Below are 20,014 nucleotides of genomic sequence, written 5' to 3'. Positions count from 1 at the left end.
AGACTTGGCAAAAACTATTATTAAATCTAAACTACCTGAGTTAAAATGTTGCTGTCTCATCTTATAAAACAAACACTAGACAGCAATGATGAAATACAGTCCGTGCTACAGAAATAAGTTATTTGCCTGTGAACAGATAACATATAGAACTAGGACTATAGGCTTGTTCTGAAAGTTTTTAGGTCAGGGCCCCTCAATCATTTACCAACCTCTCTGCCCAGGTAAATAACAGAAATCCCTCGTCCCACTTACAGACTATTGGAAGCTCATGCCTATAGTGGCCATCTCTATCTGCCAAGGACTCTTACCCTCACTACCCAAAATGTTAGTAATGCTCCACAAGGAACCAGGTCCTCTACTTTCTCCATCCAACTTCACAGACATGTCCCTCCTACTCCCGTTCGGCCTTAGTTCTCACTTTTTATTGCTGTCGTTCAATAGTTTCAGTTGTCTCCAACTGTGTGACCCCATTTGGGGTTTTCTTGGCAAAGATACTGGAGCAGTTTGCCTTTTCCTTCTCCAGTTCATTTTACAGATGAGGAAACTGAGGCACATAGGGCTAAGTGAATTGCCCAAGGTCACACAGCTAGGAGTCTGCAGCTGGATTTGAACTCAAACTCATTGATTCTAAGCCCAGTCCTCTATCCACTGTACCCCCTACCTGCCCTAGATCCCACTTAGCATGTGCCCAACAATGGCTCCAAGGTCACTCACTCTCCTGGATGCAACATCTACTCCAGACACATTCAATTCCATATTCCTTTCTCTCTCATACTCTATTACTTACTCAGTAACTACCTCTAGGATGTCACAGACAGCTAGGCAAATACCAGGTCCTCCCCCAACTGCTCTCTGCCCTGCCAGAATTTCCAACGTTGGTTTGTAAATTCCATTTTTTGAAACTTGTAGCCCATTTATTCATAGAAATATTGTTATAAATGTTAATTAAGAAGTTCCGAGCCTAGCTCCCAAAAAGTCAAATATTACAGAACCTAAATGGCTAGTATAACAATATTTGTATGAAAGTAAGCATTTATAGACTGACAGAAACTCACATACATCCTCCACTCCTATCTTCCCCCAACTCCATACACTTCAGGTCCTGTTCACTGGCCATGCTTTTTTGTGAATTGGGAAAGAGGTTTTTAACAGGAACAAAACTAGGACAGGTGGATGGCAAGGGACAGAACACGGTTCTAGAGGTAGGAGAACAGAGATAAGGAAGACATGTATGCTGGGTTTCTTTATAGTTTATTTTAAAGAGGCAACCAAAAATCAATTAAAAAAAATCTTGGACCCTTCTATTAATATGTTTTTCATGACACTTTGGGTAAGTTTTAATGCTGCTGGGGGGTAAAGAGCTAGTAACAATGGGCATTTAACGGAAGATTAAGCCTGATACTCTAAGGTAATATGTAACTGATGATGAATATCTAAGCAAGGTTCTTCAGAAAGGTACTTTGGTCTACGGTCATTTTCTTTGTTTCCAGCTAGCCTCTTTAAATTAGTCAACTAGCCAAAATTAAGATGCAAACAGAACTGAAATTCCGAGCTGGGAGGGCCCTTAGGAGGTCATCTACTCCAGCTCTCTACCTTTTACAAGTGGTCCTACACTGGAGAAAGCTTTCACAGTCTCAAAGAGTTAATCAGAACAGAAAACAGAGTTAAACAAAACAGAAAAATAAATAATCTAATGATGATATTCCTTGAAGCTTATCCTGAGTTCAATAATATTTTTACTATGCATAAAATTTATGCCACATAAATTTTTAAAATTCTGAAAATCAGATGACATATGATTTGATTTTAAATTTGAACACAAGTAATCTTCTGTAAGACTCTATTCCGATCTTTAAAATCCTCTCATTTCCTTCTTAACTGCTATAGTTTTTCAAAGAAAACAAAATGAACAAATTATAAATCTGTGAAACTGATAACGTTGTGATACACAAAGGAGTAAAGTTTCTTCCAAGGCAAATACTTTAGCACTTAAAGTACTCAGTGCACTGAAATCTTTTCTTCAAAATAAGTTTTCCTGGACCATTTTAGAGTTAAGTGCAGCTGCCTACATTTGGTAACTGTCATCTGGCATAACTAAAAATAGTTCCTGTAATAAGCATGCCTTAAATGCAAAAGTCATCCAATTACATTTTGTCTCAAATCAGCTGCTTATTGAAGCTTTTGCTTTCATTAGTTGTCAAGTCACATCTAATTTCCATACTAAAAATACTTAAACATCAATATTCCCCCTCCCCCCTCCCAAAAAGTACATGTCTTAAAAGGAAAAGGTAAAGTAACTGTAAATAACCAAACCTCTCTTGGTTGTAATACCTTAACTAATAAAGTCCAACATCATACCTCAGAGAGAATATTTTGCATTGTGCATTCTTCCACAAATCTATACTTATGTGTTGCTTCATGAAAAGTTTGTCTAATTAAAAGCATTCAGGAAAATATTCATTGCAGCATTTTTCTCGTGTAGTAGTAAAGAAACAGAAACAAAACAGAAGTCTACCAACTAGGAAATGGCTAAACAAACTGTGGTCCATGAATATAATGGAATATTAATGCAACATAAGAATGATAAGTGGCAAGAATCCAGAAGAGCTTTGAGAACTTACATGAAACGAAGCAGAGTGAATCAAAACCAAGGAAATAATATGCAAAATCAATGAAATAGAAATAACAACAAAAGTCATGAATTTCTGTTTGCATTATTTAAAAGGCTTTATGATTTCCTGAAAGCAATCTAACCTACTCTCTTCCTGTTTAATTCTGGGCCCAACTCCTTGTCCATCTGTATAGATGGACAAGCATCAGAGGTGGTCCACCCAAATGTATAGCATAATCTGGGTAATAGATGTTATCCAACCATTTCCACCCCAAAGTATGGATGGCTAGGCAGAAGTCTCTGAAATGATCTAGGACTTTATTCAACCACCAAGATATTATCTGTAATAGAAACATTTGGATTTTCTGTTCATCATTAATTGGGACTCCTTCTTCAACATGAACTCTGCACCGGACTCAATCGCAGTGAAAAAGACCTTTGGTGAACATGCATCTCTCCCTTTAGAAGCCTAGCCAAGAAGTCAAGTAATTTTAAAAAAAATCAACTTACTCAATAAATACCTGACTTACTTATTTGTCAAGCACAGAAATCCAAAACAATCCAATAATATTTATTAAACACTTATCATATGCCAGGTACTGTGCTAGGCACTCAGGATATAATTAATAATATTAAATAGTTAATAAACAGATAGTCCCTGCCCTCAAGGAGCTTACAACCTAAAGGTGGAGACAACACAAAAGGAGGTAAGAAAGCTGGTCAGGAGAGACACAAGAAGGTACTCCATGTTCCTCCTGAGGGCTGTCCAAAACAGGTTAAAATATTTTGGGAAATTTTTAATAGGATAAAAACGTAATAATATATAAGTAATACTACATTTTAAAACCAAATCAATGAAGCCTACAGGGATCCTTCTGTACAGTTTAATGGGCCCCATATCTATTTGAGTGACACCACTGGATTAGACCCAATGTAATAAAGATAGAGGTAACACAATTGTAAAGCTGTTGAGGGATCTATTCTCAAGATATCTGAAGGAGAAAGGACAGCTCAGACCAGAAAAGGAAATGAACACGAACAACTACTTACTAATCTATGTATGCTTACTTTTTCATCTATATAAAACTGTGTGAGAATCATCTCCACAGCCACACTCGGTAAGTTATTTGTAAATCAAAGACAGGCTTTTGAAGCAATTTTCCATAGGAAACATCTTTACTTTCATTTAAGTGACTCTGAGATGTGGAGAATTAAAGATTCTGCTGCGCTTATTGCTTTTAGTTTCCTTTTTTTTTTTAAGTATTTGATTTGGTGGAATAAAAATACCACTTTAAAGGTTCTCTTCCAACAAGGTGTCTATCATCATTCAAGATCCCTTGAAAATCCAAGAAGAGACATAACCTTGACCATTGACCTATGGTAGAAATCCCCAAAGGACATGGAAAAAATAGTAATAGTGGAACTTAGATAGCATCTTGTTTACTATCATTGTTGCTATCATTCATGTCGTGTTTTAGGGTTTGCAACATGCTTCTCAGATAGGCCCTGTAATTATTCTTATTTTACAGATGAGGAAATTGAGGCAAACAGAGGACAAGTGACTTGCTAATAAGAGTTCGAGGCTGCATTTGAACTCAGGTCTTCCTGAGCCCAGATCCTGTGTTCTATATACTGTGCCAACCAGTTGCCTGTTTACCTGATTTATCACATCTGATGTATCAACCCGTAAGGGAAGCATTATAGGTATAACTATCCCTATTTGACCCTCCCCAGATGAAGAAAAATAAAGGCTCAGTACCAGAGACAGGATTTAAACCTAGATCTCTCCTGAGAAGTTTTTCCACTACACTCAGAAAGAGATTAGTTGTGGAAATAATTAATGTCATCATGAGAAAGATATTCTAAGGAAAACAAAACCTTTTTCTAAAATCATTGCTTACCAGAAGTCAAAGCAAACTCAGGACAAAAGTGACTGAATGAAAATAATTTAGAAATCACAACTTTACCATGTAAATGACTAAACCCCTGATTTAATCTTGCCTTGTAGCTAGAATTTTATCTGGGACACAAGTTAAAATATATGTTACAGTACTTCATAGGCACTTCCCAAACATTCTACTCACCACTCCACAAAGGAAAATGCTTATTAGAATGCCTAAAATCAATTTCTCACCTTTAATTTTTAGAACACACTAATAACTATTTCAATTTAAATTTATAAATTAACATTTAATTCAGGGGCAAAACCATTAGATATGGCCACAATATAGCACAGAAAAGCTAAATTTATCTTTTCTTCATTTAGAGTGATATTTCTCCAAAAGAAAGAACATAAGAATCCCATCAACTTTTACCTCAATTAAAATTTCAAAAATGTCAGCTCACTTTTCTGGATTTCCTTTTATTTCTCCCATCCCCCTATTATTTTCCAGCTTTATTTTATAAAAAGCTATCAATAAATGGAATACAAAGTAATTCAGGATTTCACTTTCTAATTGTTCTATTCAAATCAAAGTATTTTTTTAAAGAGAAAAAACAGTCGATTAAGACTAGGGGTACTGCCACAAATTTGAAAGCTTTTCTCTACCTATCCCCAGGGCTTAGTGCGACACTTTGCACAGAGTGATTAATAAAAGTTTTTTATTCATTCATTTTTCTAAACCTATCATGTGACTTAGGTACTTTAATGATACGAATCCATACTTCCTTAGCCCAGATACAGGTTTCAACAATTTTTACTTACAAAAGTAGCTGTCATTTATACAAATAGGAAAACATTTCTTTCAAAAAAATTTTTTTCCATTTTGCTCTGCAAAACTCCTGACATTCTATTTAACAACTAGTACAGAACCTCTGTGAACTGGTTGAGCACCTCCCACAACACTGATCAAAAACAAGGAAATAAAAGCCCTCAAATTAGATTGTGTACTAATTAAACAGAGGTTTACTAGGCAATGGAAGGTGTGTGTGGTTTTTAAACTTCCAAGGATGTGACTGTAGTGGATAGACCTCTAGGCTTGCCATCAAGAAGATCTGGATTCAAATTCTACCTCGGATACTTAGTAACTAACTGTCTGATCCCAAATAAATCACAACCTTTGTATCTTGGATGACTCCCTAGGGCTTATCTATAAGTCATGCATACATAGAATGAGGTCTACAGTAGTAGAGTTCCCTACCCAAAAAAAGGGATTTTCATTAGAATTCTCATATTCTCTCTCCCTCCCTCCCTTCTCCTCTCTCTCTCTCTGTGCCATAAGAATTGGGCAGGTTAATACTGTTCATCTATAAAGTTCTTTGAGATTAAATGTATACATATAATATGTACAACATTGTAGTAATATATCATGGGAAGACAAAGCAGCAGTGTTTTAGTACCAACTAATAATTCACATAAAGACACTAAAGTGTAATTCTGACAAAAAAAAAAACCATGAAAACCACATATCCAAGTTGTTTTTTCAAAGGTATACTCACTCTCACTACATCAACCTTGATGCAGGTCCCAGATATCATCTAAAACACTTTTTACATTATATTGCAGGGCAATGCAGCCAACTTTGACCCCAGCTCAGTGTTCTAGAACAGTGAGGGAGAGGGGTAATGTGTCCCCAAGCAGCAGCCCAATTAAATTTACAATCCAAGCACAAGTGCATATAGAGCTGTTGTTTCTCATTTAACAATTCTTCCCCCTCTATCTAAATTCTGGTGGGGGCAGCCCAGGGGCAAGGGAATGAAAGAAGAGCCCGGGGAGACCCAGAGGACAGTCTGAATTTCATACTCCAACTAAACGTTCTTTCCAAGGTCAAGAGTGTAACTAATCCTTAAGGATGGATAAAAATTACACTCCTGGCCCAGGAAGCAGCTTCCCCCCCACCCCCCTGAGATTTTAGTATGACCTTGGGACAGAGATGAAAGGCAGAAGTTGTCAAACCTGCCTCTTCCACACTGCTGTCACATACTTTTTGATGCAGAGCAAAAACCACAGAAAAGGTATACAGTCAGTTAGTGCAAACAAAAAATATTTTAATGTGTGATTTCTAAAAACCTTGCTATTTAAGCTCAAGCAGAAACAGAGTAAAATGAAAAGACTGCCTCCCTGTCACATACTCAAGTAGTATGGTGGTAAGAGAATTGCAGAATTACAGATCTGGGTCCCAAATCAATTAACCTCATGTCATACCACACAAGCTATTTTACCTCTCTGAAATTCAATTTCCTCATCTATAAAAGACGGAAGCTAAATCAATGAGGGAAGGAAGGGCTAAACAAATTGTGGCAGAAGAATGTAATGGAATACTATGAGAGTGGAAGAAATAACGAATATGAAGCAAACATAAGAAGACATAAGAACTGGTGCAAAGCAAAGCAAGCAGAACCAGAAACATAAGGAAAACAATGTAAACGAAAAGAAAAACAAAACAGAATACTGTTGAATCACAAAGACCAATCCTGCCCCAAAGAGGAGATAAGAAAACACATCTCCTTCCCCCCTTCTTTGTAGAGGCCAGGCGTCTCCTATGGGTGGGAAACACATCTACTATGAGTGATCAATTAGTTTTGCTGAGCTGCCCCCCCTTTTTAAAATTCCTTGCTACAAAGAACTGGGGAAGGGGAGGGAAGGAAAAATGTCCAAATCTGTAAATGGTGATAAAAAAATTATGGATCAATACTGGAGCTGGACTGAATCTTACAGCATTCAAGTTCTATGATTCTAAAGCCACCTAAGTTATCTAATTGCTTACTAGTCACCAAATTCTTCTTGCTCAACAAAATAACATTGTTGAAAAAAAAAACTATTCAAAAAATATACTGTTCAATAGTATTTATCACTTCCCTCTCTCCCTAATACATTTTCCTAATCTTTCCCATGCTATCCAAGTCATATAAAAGCAACTCAAATATTACATGAGATGTGATTTTGGTCAGCTAATTACTCCACTTGAAATGAGTATTAAGCACTTACTATGTGCAAGACACTGACAAAATAAGTACTTCCCATTCAGTTAAAGAGTTTAAACAATTTGCATATGAACAAACATTATGTTCCTCTATTAGCTAGAGAAGACAATAGGATTCTAAAAATTAAGTTTGCGAATTTAAGGCAAGAGTTCTCACTCAAACACTAGTTTCCTTCTATATTACCATGTTCTCCAAAAGCACATGAGCATTTTCTCCCAACAGGGGGAAAAATAATGAACCAGCAGAAGTATACCCTCCACCCTGCTTGGGTGAGCTTCATAGTCACTGTGTGTGCACGTGCATGTACATGTACACACACCCACACACACCTCTGTAAGCTTCAACACAGTAGATTCTCCCAAGAGCATCTGGGACCCCTGCTCTAAGAAGTGGATTTTAGGAGGAATAACCTACTGAAAATGTACCTGTGTCAAAGCGCTTCCCCTCCTCAAATTCCACTCACTAGTTACCAAAAAGCTGCTTTGCCCAAAAGCTGTTTTCTCAGTCTTCAATCTCATTAATCTGCATTTTATCTTTTGGAACAGATGTTCATTCCTCCTCCTTCTTGAAATTCTTCTTCCTTGGTATGTGTGGCACTCCTACTCTTCTCTCACCAATCTAACCATCCCCTTCATGGTTCTACTTCTTCCTTCCGCCTCTCAAACATGGGTGCTCTCCAAGATTCAGTGCTCAGATTTTAAAATTCCATTGCTTCATCAATTATCTGTATGAAACTCCCAGATTTTTATCACCACCACCACCAGCAGTGTGACCAGCACTAGCACCCCAGCACCACTACTACTACTAGCTAGTGTTTAGGTAACACTTTCAAGATTTGCAAAGCTCTTTACAACCATTATCTCATTTGATCCACATAACCCTGAGGTGGGTGCTGTCATCCCCACTTTACAGATGATGCAACTGAGGCAGACAGAGGATAAATAACTTGCCCAGGGTCACACAGATATAGTTAGTGTCCGAGGCCTAATTTGAGCCCAGGTCTTCCTACCTCCCAAGTGCTGCATTTTATCTACTACAGGACCTAGCAGGCAGCCATTAAACCTATCCTCTCTTTCTGAAGCACTGAGTCCCACATTCCCACTTCCCTGGTGGATAATTTTCACTCAGATAGCACACTGTATGTTAATCTCAACAAACTTAAAATTAAATTCTTCATCATCCCTCTAAAACCAGTTTCAGAAACTAGCTTTCCTACCAGTCAATAAACATTTATTAAACACCTACTTATGTGCCGGGCACTATGCTAAACTCTGGAGACACAAAAAGAAGCAAAAGACAGTCCTTGCTCTCAAGGAGTATGAAATCCAATGGGCAAGATAACCTGCAAACAAATATGTACAAACATGTTATATGCAAGATAAACAGGAAATAATCAAGAGGGAAGGCACTAGAGTTAAGAGGGATTGGCAAAGACTTTCCGAAGAAGATGGGATTTTTTGGTAGGACTTAAAGAAAGCCAGCAGGTAGAGATAAGAAGTGAGAGCATTCCAGGCAGACAGCCAGAGAAAAACCTAGGAGCTGAGAGATGGAATGTCTTGTTTATTCTCACTGGGTTGAAGAGTAAGAAGACTGGAAAGGTAGGAGGGGGCTAGGCTCAGAGTGCTGAATGTAGCAAACAGAGCATTTGTATTTGATCCTGGAGGCAACAGGGAGCCATCGGAGTTTACTGAATTTTGGGGGAGGGAGGGAGGAGAAGAGAAAAGCAACGTGATCAGATCTACACTTTAGGAAAATCATTTTGGTGGTTAAATAGAGGATGGATTAGAGTGGGGAGAGGCTGGCAGAACCACCAGTAAGCTATTGCCCAGGTGGGCTATTGTCCAGGCATGAGGTGATGAGTGTTTGCACGCTAAAGTGCTGGTACTTTTGTTTGTATAATAGTCACTCAGGGCCTTTTAAAAACTTTTGTCATTTGACTCTTTCTTCCTTCCTAGGGCCTCACATTCATCATCAGTTCCTTTGTTTACTTTTCCGACGTCCACCTGCCCAAGAGACTCCGAGTCCATACTCAATTCCAATCTTATTTCCCAATATTATCCTACAAAATTAGCCTGCTAAAGTCAGATAATTTCCCCTTTCTCCCTTGTCACAAGTCCTGAATACTTTCCCTTATCTTTCTGCCTGATTCCTACAGCACTTTAATGACTGAAGTACTCATTTGGCAATTATCAAATACTATCTTGTACTGTCACTTATCTTTATGTGTATGTCATTTTTCCCCCGTTATATAATCCCTGAGAACTAGAATCATTTCTTATGCTTTTTTTGTATCCTTAAGCACCTCTTGCATTTCACAGCCTCTTAATTATTAACCACCTACAAACTGAAATAAGTCTGTAGATTTCATTTGTCATAGACATTTCAGCTAAAGCATCATAGGTTTAGAAATCGTGTAATCCAACCCAGAAATGAGGTCTGAGTCACTCAAAAAGGAATGAAAATCCAGATGAGATTACAAATTAATAAAATATATACTCTCAAGGCCTTACTTTGAAACTTTGGCAATAATGACCCAATTTCCCTCAAAATTAAAAATGTAATAGGCCTGTGGGGGAGCAGGGAAACTCAATTATTTTATTTGAAATAGCTCTTCTATATTTCAAGCTCTAAGTTCTGTCATCAGATAACTACAATATTGACCAAGGCAGGAAAGAAAAAAAGACAGGCCTATACTTGTTTTAGCTCTTCCCGCAAGGTAAGTGCTTCCTACGAGTGCCAACCCCTTTAAAACAACAAAAGTACTTTTATTTGAACTGAGGAGTCTCAAGTCTTGAGATGCATTTAGGATGGATTTATTCTCACCAGAAATTATTAATCTTACAAAGCAGAGAATGAAATGTCCAAATTCCAAGGCAGGTACCTTTGCCCACAAATCAACCCAAAACAAAAGCCAAGGGTCTGATTTGACACAAATAATGAACAATTCAAAAACAATTTCGAATCTACCAAGAAGTTTCCTTTGGATTCTTGGCCTCACCAGTATCTCAGACTCAGAAAAAAGTTATTAACACAGATAACCTAAAAACTTAGTGTTATTAAGTACTTGAAAATGGTGAAGTCATTTACTCCAAATTATTAATCTGGTGTTACAAATTAATATGAAGGTATTACACACGTTAATAACTAGAGCTGGACATAAATTTTCACCTATTTGAGGGGAATAGTTTATATTTACTATAGTCACTACCAACATTCCTGAGAGTGTGTGTGACTTAGTGGAAAGCTGTACTGGAGGCAGGAAGACCTGGTTCCAAGTTCTGCATTTGATACATACTAATTTATTTGATCATGGATGAGGTGAGTCTCTTAAAAACTCTCAGTGTCCCCAGGCGACTCTCTAAGATTAGAAATTATAGGAGTGGATGATCTGCATTAGTGGATGGAGTTTCCACATACTCCTACCATGCTATCGCCACCAAAAATTCATCAAAACAAGAGTCTCTGTTAACATGTCTCACTAGTATGGGCTCCTCACTAAAAGGAAAAGAATTCCTTTTAACATTAAATTAACATAAAAGGTATAGCCCTATAACTCAATTGTTTTTACTCCTAAAATTCAATTTTGCATCTGTGTATAAATTTACATTCACCATTTCCCCCCATATTTTCTTTTTTACCAAATTAAGCCAGAAATTTTATAGTGAATGCCATGGTTATTAGTTCTCCATAATTTACTATCGTACCCACAATCTCCTAAACCCCTACTGTGCCAGTTTTTAAGGTATTTTATTCTTGGGAACAACATATTTGCAAAACCTTATTGATTCCTTACCATATACTTATATATTCAGATAATTTTTAATTTAGCATAACTCAAAAATCAGACAACTGGAATTCTGAGAGGGTATTCTGCAAGGCCTTCTTTAAATAATTCTATCAATTTTTAAGAGCAAGGCTTCAGGCCTATCATTTTCAGCTTTCTCCTTCAAACAGCATTTAACTAACTAAACTTAAAATCTTAAGAGCATACTTACAGTCAGTTATAAAATATAAAAGCTTATAGGAACTAAATTCTTACACAATGATCCACTGAAAACTTAAAGGGGTCTGAGCTTAGGAGGGGAGGAAAAGGGATAGAGATCACTGATTGGTTATTACAAGGACAAAGGTTAATGAATCAAGTCTAGACATTTATTTAAAATAGCTCTTGCCAATCATATTTTTAAGGTTTTGAAACACAATTATAATCTGATTAGAAGGGATTTAGCAACAACACTGCTAACATCTGAAGTAGCAAAGGAAAATGATCAACAGAATTTCAATGACATATATTTAATTCAGCAATGTAAATGTTTACCAAAATTCAAAGATAAGTAACCAGTAAAGTGAACAAAACAGCTTTGAACTACGCTGATCAAACAGTACAAGGTTAAAGCAATAATCTAAATCAAATGCCAATAAAATGTTTAGAACAAGCTATTTTATAGTGAATAGCAAAAGGTATGAACATACACTGCCTGGCTAATTATGCTCTAATCCTCCACTAGATGCATATTTGGTAATAAATTTCAAGCCTTTTCAGTTTCATTTTCAATCAAAAAACCTAACCTGCAAGCTGCAATCACCAAACAACATGGCTGGTCACATACAAAAGCATAAGAAAAGGAAATTTTAAAGCCGATTTACCCTTGTCTTTCCAATTTTTCTGCTGACCGTCCATGGCTCCCCAAAAGATCTAGGCGACAGCTGGGATTATCAATTATGCATACCAAGAGAAAAGCTGCAAAAAGAAAAATCTCCTGCCTGGGATACGAAACATCAGTTTCCTCCACAGAGGTCTGCAGTCTTATGTGCTGCACAACTACTGCAGGACTTGTGTCACCTGACGTCTTCTGGGTGTGGAGCAGACTGACGCAGTGCAATCTGTAACTAGGCTACTAATACCTCAGCACTAATTCCTGCATTCAATCTGCTTATTGTTCTAACCATTGGCTTGTTGCTCAGACCAGAAAGAACCTATCTGTCGGGTGAGGGCAGACTATCAATCTACATAAAGGAAATCTAATTTTCCCTATGGCAGAAATGTTCTTGATACACGTCTGTTATGGCTGGGTAATGCTTTTTTGTCAGACTGTTACATTACAATACGGGTATTCAGGCTCAGTTTAAACTATGAAGTGCCTATCACAAGGATTGTACCTTATACAATTAAAACGGGCTGATCCAAAGAAGGGTCAGAGTTTCCATTTCGAACCTGTGAAATGCAGAGTTCTTCTTGCTCTAAATTTATTATAGCTAAACACCTATCACCTAGTGCACTTAAGTGTATCTGAGAAGCTACTCACAGAATCACGAAATTCTGAAGAATAATTTAAGAGAAACGCTGTTTTATTGACACATTTTAGAACCAGAATTCCTTCATTAACTTTTAATATCAGCTCATTTTGTCCTTTATTCAAAATATAAAATTGGATAGCACTTATGGGGGTATATTCTCTGTATCGTTACCATAATGTAATCCAAAGGTTCTAAAACAAATCTTTGATTCATTCATTGACAAAAATGCTAAGAATCCTTTTTGTAACCTTTGGAAATTTCTATGAGAACACATATAAAGATTTATTGAAGAACTATTAAAACTTAAACACAAGCCCTTTTAAACTATGTTAGAATTTCTAAAATTTGGTAAATTCAATTTCATTAAATCAATAGAATGCTTTTACCCTACTTAAGAATACATACCATTATTATATAAGCTTCTGTCATACACACACACACACACACACACACACACACACACACACACACATCTATTTACTTTTAAATAAGCACATTGGCCAAACATTTCAATTTAGCCTTTACAAGTCAAACTACAGAAATACATGAAATGACAGTGTTCCATGAAATATGATCTATGATTTGAAAGTGCATTTTTGTTGAGACACCATATTCAGTAATCTTATAATGAAATTATATAAATATATTATATAAAACATTTCTGGAACTTCCTAGAATTATGTGGGCTGGAAAATCCTTAAATATCAGATGCGACAAATAGCTAATGACTCATTTCTTGCTTTCCCACCTATCAAATATGAATAATGCAAAACAATTTTAAGAGATTATGTTTTACCTCCAGTAAAAAGAAACACATAAATTTTAAAATTCATATACTGCATCCTGGCTTTAACTTGAGAACTAAGTTACCAGAACATACTGTACCTAGGAGCCCTCAAATTGAAGTTTTAGAAATGACACTGCTCTTTAAAAAGTATTTCAATAACAGGATCTGATCTGAACCTTTGATATTCCATATCAATTTACGAAATATATAAAAACACAGTGGATCAAGCCTGTACATCCAAAAATCCTGTTACTTTTTAATGGTTGCTGAACTACTTTTTAGAAATTATCTTTATTGATGTTGTTTTAACATCACATTCATTTCTAAATATGCCTCATGAACTACATCTCGTAACAAATATTTGAAAAGGAAAAAAGTGTATTCCATCAAAGTAACAACCATAGAGTCTGACAGCCCATACAACAGACCCTCACCTCTGCAGTGAGAGGAAAGTCTTGGGCAGGTAACAGTGCAGTCATTATGGCACAACTTTTCCCACGGTTCCTCTATTTTCACTACTGCAGTCACTGGGTACACTGTTTTCCTGGCTCTGCTTATTTCACTCTAAATCAATTTACAGAGGTTTAGGGGCTGAACTTATTACTTCATTGCCATACGGAACTCTCATATGAGGACACTCCCTCTACCAATTCAAACTGGCTCCTTCCCTGCAATGTTCATTCTTGTAGAGCTGCCTACACTCCAGAAAGCCTACCTGACTTCCCCATCACCCCAGAAATGCCCGCAAACCCTGCAAAATACCTAACGATCATTCATTATTTACAAAACTATTCACATAGCTTTTAGTCTCCTAGCTAGGCCACTTCAGGGGTCCACAAGACTAAAACCATTTTCATAATAATGCTAAAATGTTTTAATTTCTAATATGGTAACTATCGAGAGCCATAACCCACACATACAAAGTCTACTTGGCTGGGGGAGAGGGGTTTTCAATAATTTCAATAATAAGTGTAAAAGTATCCTGAGATACCTGTAAGAAGTTTAAGAAGTGGTTCCCTAAAATGAAGACATCATAAATGTGGATCAAAAAGAAAAGCCATACTGCCTCACAGAAATTTTAAAAATGCACTTCCAGACTGTGTTTAAGGAACTAAACAGATACGTTCATTTGTTATGTTCTTATTATTAAGAGCTTAAAAAAAAAACAAAACCAAAAAACCTCATGTTATATGCAGTCATATAACACCCCCTATAGGCAGAATTAGAAAACTTCAGCTTTGACTAATGAATGGAGAGAAAGCAGTGTTAAAGTGGAAAACTAGATGATAAAGCATTTAGAGATGCAAATCTAAATCCTAGTTCTGCTGCTTACTCCCAGCGATTGGGTTTCCTTACTTGTAAAACTGGAGTGAAAGAAGGTGGGCCATTAGATGACCACTTCCAGTTCTAAATCTATAGTTTTACGTAATACATTTAAAAACAGTATTTCAACCAAAGGTATTCTAGTTCAAGTTAATAGTTCAATTTAATAATAAAATAAAATCTGACCAAGTTGTAACATATGAATAACTTCACATAAAACCAAAGAATCAACATTAGCTACAAGTTACCAAATTAGAGAGGTACTATTTAAGAGAATAACAATTTAACATTAGCTCTGTGCTATATAATCTAAAGCAAACCTCTAAGTATATTTAAATTACATATTCTCATGAAAAGCACTATTTACTTCATATTTTTAAAGTATATAGTTTTAGGGAGTTCACAAGAATGCAAAATAATGAAACAAAACGACTTCAATTATTCAGTCTGAAATACACGTTGTTCACATTTTAAAAATCAGACATTTCAGAAATATTATTTGTTAGTATTTACTAAATACAGCAAAGTATAAGTAAGACGATACAGAGAAAATAGCAACTAGATCTTAATCAAAAGGCCTCAATTCTAATCCCAACTGCTGTACTTAACTACCTGGGAGCCAAGTCACTTAAGTTTATCTGTCCTCAATTGTAAAATGAAAGGAATTGACCTAGATGACCTTGAAGGTAATTTCTAGTTCCAAATCCTAGGGGTCAAATATTCTTTTTTAGAAAAATATCAGCCTTTGTTGGGCAAAGTTTTTTAATTTAGTCTGACTATATTTCACAAGAGGTTTTCTACCTTAGACACTAGATGGCACCAAAACCTATCTTCCAGAGCAAGACATGAGGCTACTTTCCAGAAGTTTACTTTGGTATTTCTACTGGTTCCATAGAACAAGAGCATGGTGCAGACTGGATAAGCAGAGGAAAGGTAAAAAAAAGATATATAGGGGAAAAGATGCTTCTGCCAGTTGCTACAGTAGGAAAAGTCACATAAATGTCAAGCTTTCCAACATATCATTTCATCTCAACAAACCGTTCAATTCATGCAATTCCTACTGTACTCACAGCTTGTGTTTGTTCCTTTGTTTCAGAAGAGGGCCATGGCATCAGGGAAATGATAACATGACTTGCAGTTGACTTTGATTTGAGTGAGGGAGGGTGTGCAAGGTCACCAGCCTCACTTTCTCCTCCAGAGCCATCCGGGTCCAGTGACCAGATATTCATCAGGATGACTGGAGATGGCCCAGGATGCAATGGGAGATCCTGGCCCTTCTAGGCTAAGGTCTTTTCAGGTTCTCACTTAGAGTGAGGTAACACCCATTGAGTGAACAGGCCTCTTTAAGAAGTGAATTAAGGGATGGTCCCTTTAATTAGAAAAAAATAAATCAAGCTGGGAGAAGACCCTCCGGATTGCTGTTCCAAAGAGAAACAGTTACCACTGACATTCACTCTAACCTACTGGGAGAAAATATGCCATTTTGCTACTATGTGGTCATTGGATCTCTGGGAGTGGGGGTTGTGGGAAAAGAGAGCAAGAGCACATAAACACATATAACATATGCATACATTGCATAAGCAGAAATAACTCATACTGAACATGTAAAATATTATTATATGTGCTCAGGCTTATTTAGGTACTCATCACCTCCCTGGACAATTACAATGGCCTAATTCCTCTCCTTGTTCAAATCTCTCCCCTCTCCAATCTATTCTCCACCGAGCTGCCAAAATAATACTTCTAAAACACAAGTCTGACTGTCACTCACTCCTGTGACTCTCTCTTGCCTCTAGGATTAAATGTTTGGCATTTAAAGCTATCACATGACCTGGCTCTAAACCCTACAAAAATCACTTAATATCTTCAATAGCTGAATTACCTATTTTTAGATATTTCTACCCAACTTCTTATTAAAGAAGCAGTTCTCTTCATTTTAGACCAGCTAACAATTTGAAAAAGCACAATATAATTTAACATATGCAACCATAGTTTCCTAATCTGTTCTTAAAATGTTAACTAAAAATTTAAATGGTATGGTTAAGATTTGGAGTTTTTTGTTTTTTTTTAAGAGCATCAGGGAAAGGTAGGTGGTCCTGGGAAGATAGTACAGGGAAGTAACCTAGGACAGGAACTGTCCTCCCCCTCCCTCAAAATAAGTAATAAAAAGGACAAGTAACAAAAATTGCAATGAAATAAAAAAGAAAACAGAAAGAACTAACCACAAGGAAAAAGCCACTCAGCATAAGAAATAAGAGAAAGATGGCTGTCAGTGAAATGAAGCAAAAGGGTGATGCAGGAGGAGGACAGACAAGGATGATTAAGTACCGCACTTTTATCAGAACTAGGAGAAGAAATAGGAGATTTGAGATTAGGATTGGGCAGAGTACTTAAGGGAGGATAAATAATGAGAAAACTAGGATCAGATCAGTATAAAGAAAATATGTACAGCCTAAATCCTGCCTTAAAAAAGAAAGGAAGAAGAAAAAAAATGTAATAGATAAATTTAATAGGTTGTAACCCTGAATGTGGATGGATTAAACACCTGAAAAGAATAGTTTTTTTAAAACTAACAATTTTCTGCAAACAAGAAAAATATTTAAAACATATATACACAGAGGGATATTGACCAGAATTATGACTTCATTGGCATAAGGAACTGCAACAACGTTGCTAGCAGCTGCTGAGCAGGTGAAAGATCAACATCAGCACACAGCAGGGCTGCTAGCACTCGTTCTTAATCTGCTTTTCTAAGGAAAGCAAATTTAAGCAATCTGTAACAATCTTACTTTATTTAAATATACATAAACCATTCATTTAGTTCGGGGGGAAATGCCAGTACCCTGAACTTCAGAGCAATACAAACAGAAATTGTAAGCATACATTATATAAACAGAGCAAAGTAACACAAATCAGAAGACAGTCTTCTAGCTGTCTGTCCAAGCAATACATAAACAGTTACCAGAGAAAGCAGCAACATCTGGGTTTTTCAAGGGGAGGGGCGGGGGGCAGCAGCATGGCAGCTCTGTGATGGTTACCTTGAGTCTCGTCTGGGCAAATCACAGGACACTCTTCCAGTGGGTGAGAGCCCCAAAGCAAAACCTCTCCTTCCAGTTCTGAGAGTTCTTGATTCTCAATTCTGAGTTCAATGGCTATCCTCTACCTATATAGACCCTTTTTCAGGGCTCACACCTTTCAAAGGCTTCACACCTCTTAAGACCTAACACACACACACACATAAAATAAACATACACATATATACATATACACATGTGTGTGTGCATGTGTATGCACATGTATATATGTATATGTATACTATATGTATACACACACCAAGATAAATATATATCAATATATACACATATATCGATACACACACACTCGTGTGTGTGTGTGTGTGTGTGTGTGTGTGTGTGTGAGAGAGAGAGAGAGAGAGAGAGAGAGAGAGAGAGAGAGTGAGAGAGAGTAAGAGAGAGAGAGAGAGAGAGAGAGAGAGAGAGAGACCGACCTAACTAGCAAAAGGGTGTGGGCCTTCCTACAAACAAAGGTAAGACTCAAGCACTCCAAAACAAAAGACGACAAAAAGTCCCACTTTGCTTGCCCTTACAGGAACTTCTGATAAACAATCTCACTCTATCATTTCAGGTCAACACCTTTCCCTGAATCTTATAGTAAAGAGTGAAAATGAGGGAATGGACCAAAACTGTTTCTGGTGATTACAAAAGAAGCACTGCAATCACAGATAAGGCAATCATAAAAGCTATTCAAAAGGGAAATCAAGTTATTCTCAGAGGCACCATAGACTATGAAAAAAATTTAAATGAAACAAATGCACAATAGGTCATTTGTTTTTTAAAAGCAAGTAAACTGCAAAAAGATATTGACAGTAACAAAACAGTAAAAGACTAACATTCCTCTTTCAGAGTCAAATAAATCAATCATAAAGATAAAAAAGAAAATAGAGAGATGAACAGAATATTGCAAAAACTCAATGTGATGGACCTATGGTAACCTCTATATTGAAAAATTAGAGAATATACATATTTACCAGCATCCCATGGCACTTTTACAGAAACTGATCATGTGCTAAGGCCATAAAAGAATTACAAACAAATGGCAAAACAAAGAGCAAAATTAACAACTTCTATAAACCATGAAACAGTAAAAAATTTAATAAAGGAAATACGAATAAAAGATACAATATTAAATGGAGGCTAAAAATGACATCCTGAATGAATGAGCCAAAGAACAAATCATAGGAGCAATGACTAAGTAGGTTGAGGAGAATGATAATAATGAAACTTATAAAACACAGTTAAATCATTTGGTCCTCAGAAGAAAATTTTATCTCTGAAAATTTGCATTAAGAAAATAGAAAAAAGGATCAATCGAGCGAGCATATGATCAAAGACAAAATAAATTAACAATACTTTTAAAAGTACAAAAAAAAGAGGACTTCTTAAAAAACAGAGCAAATTAGCTATGTGACCCATTTAAATTCTGATTCAGTTTTCTCATCTGTAAAGTGGGGATAATAAAACAGCATGTAACTCCAAGGGTTTTGTGAGGATCATATGGAATACTGTGTAAATCACTTAGCACAGTGCTAAGTAGTATATAGTAGGTACTTAATAAATGCTTTTTCCTTCCTTTTGTGCATATAGTAGGTACTTAATAAATGCTTGTTTCCTTCCTTTTGTGAAACAAATATGGTCTCAACACCCAAACCCAAGATCAGAGAAGATAAAGCTACAGAGGCCAATCTCACTAATGAATATTGATACAAAGATCTAGAAAATAACTCATTATGACTAAATTGGATTAATACGGGGGATTAGCATATAAACAGCAAAGAATCAACAAAAATAAATCACAACTCAGTCTACAAGTAGAAAGTTACTTAAAGGCTAAACTAACTGCTCCTCATTTTTAATCCTTTAGAAACTGAGGCCCAACAAAATTAGCTTACAAGGACACACCAGTAGTGTAAGAGGTAGGATATGAATCCCTGTCTTCTGACTCCAGTCCTTCTCCCGTACTACATTGCCTCTCCTAAATCATGCAACTATTTC

The 20,014-nt window shown here is 36.5% G+C and overlaps 1 protein-coding gene across 5 annotated transcripts in view; it reads right to left on the bottom strand.

The window, feature by feature from the left end:
- The window catches only part of RTN4 (reticulon 4), a 157,560-nt gene that overhangs the window by 25,948 nt on the left and 111,598 nt on the right, over positions 1-20,014 (bottom strand). Inside the window, exon 1 of one of the 5 annotated variants that reach the window (XM_036748866.1) lies at positions 12,182-12,410. The exons of the other annotated variants lie outside the window; for them this stretch is intronic. Coding sequence (XP_036604761.1) covers positions 12,182-12,215 — 34 coding nt within the window. The 5' untranslated portion in view covers positions 12,216-12,410. Of the gene's footprint in view, positions 1-12,181; positions 12,411-20,014 lie in introns of those variants that run through there. 5 annotated transcript variants of the gene reach the window in all.

The sequence above is a fragment of the Trichosurus vulpecula genome, chromosome 3 (genome assembly GCF_011100635.1).
Source record: "Trichosurus vulpecula isolate mTriVul1 chromosome 3, mTriVul1.pri, whole genome shotgun sequence".
NCBI classification, from domain to species: domain Eukaryota; kingdom Metazoa; phylum Chordata; class Mammalia; order Diprotodontia; family Phalangeridae; genus Trichosurus; species Trichosurus vulpecula.
Note: the sequence above shows the minus strand (reverse complement) of the source record. Positions and strands in the feature narration are given on the sequence as shown.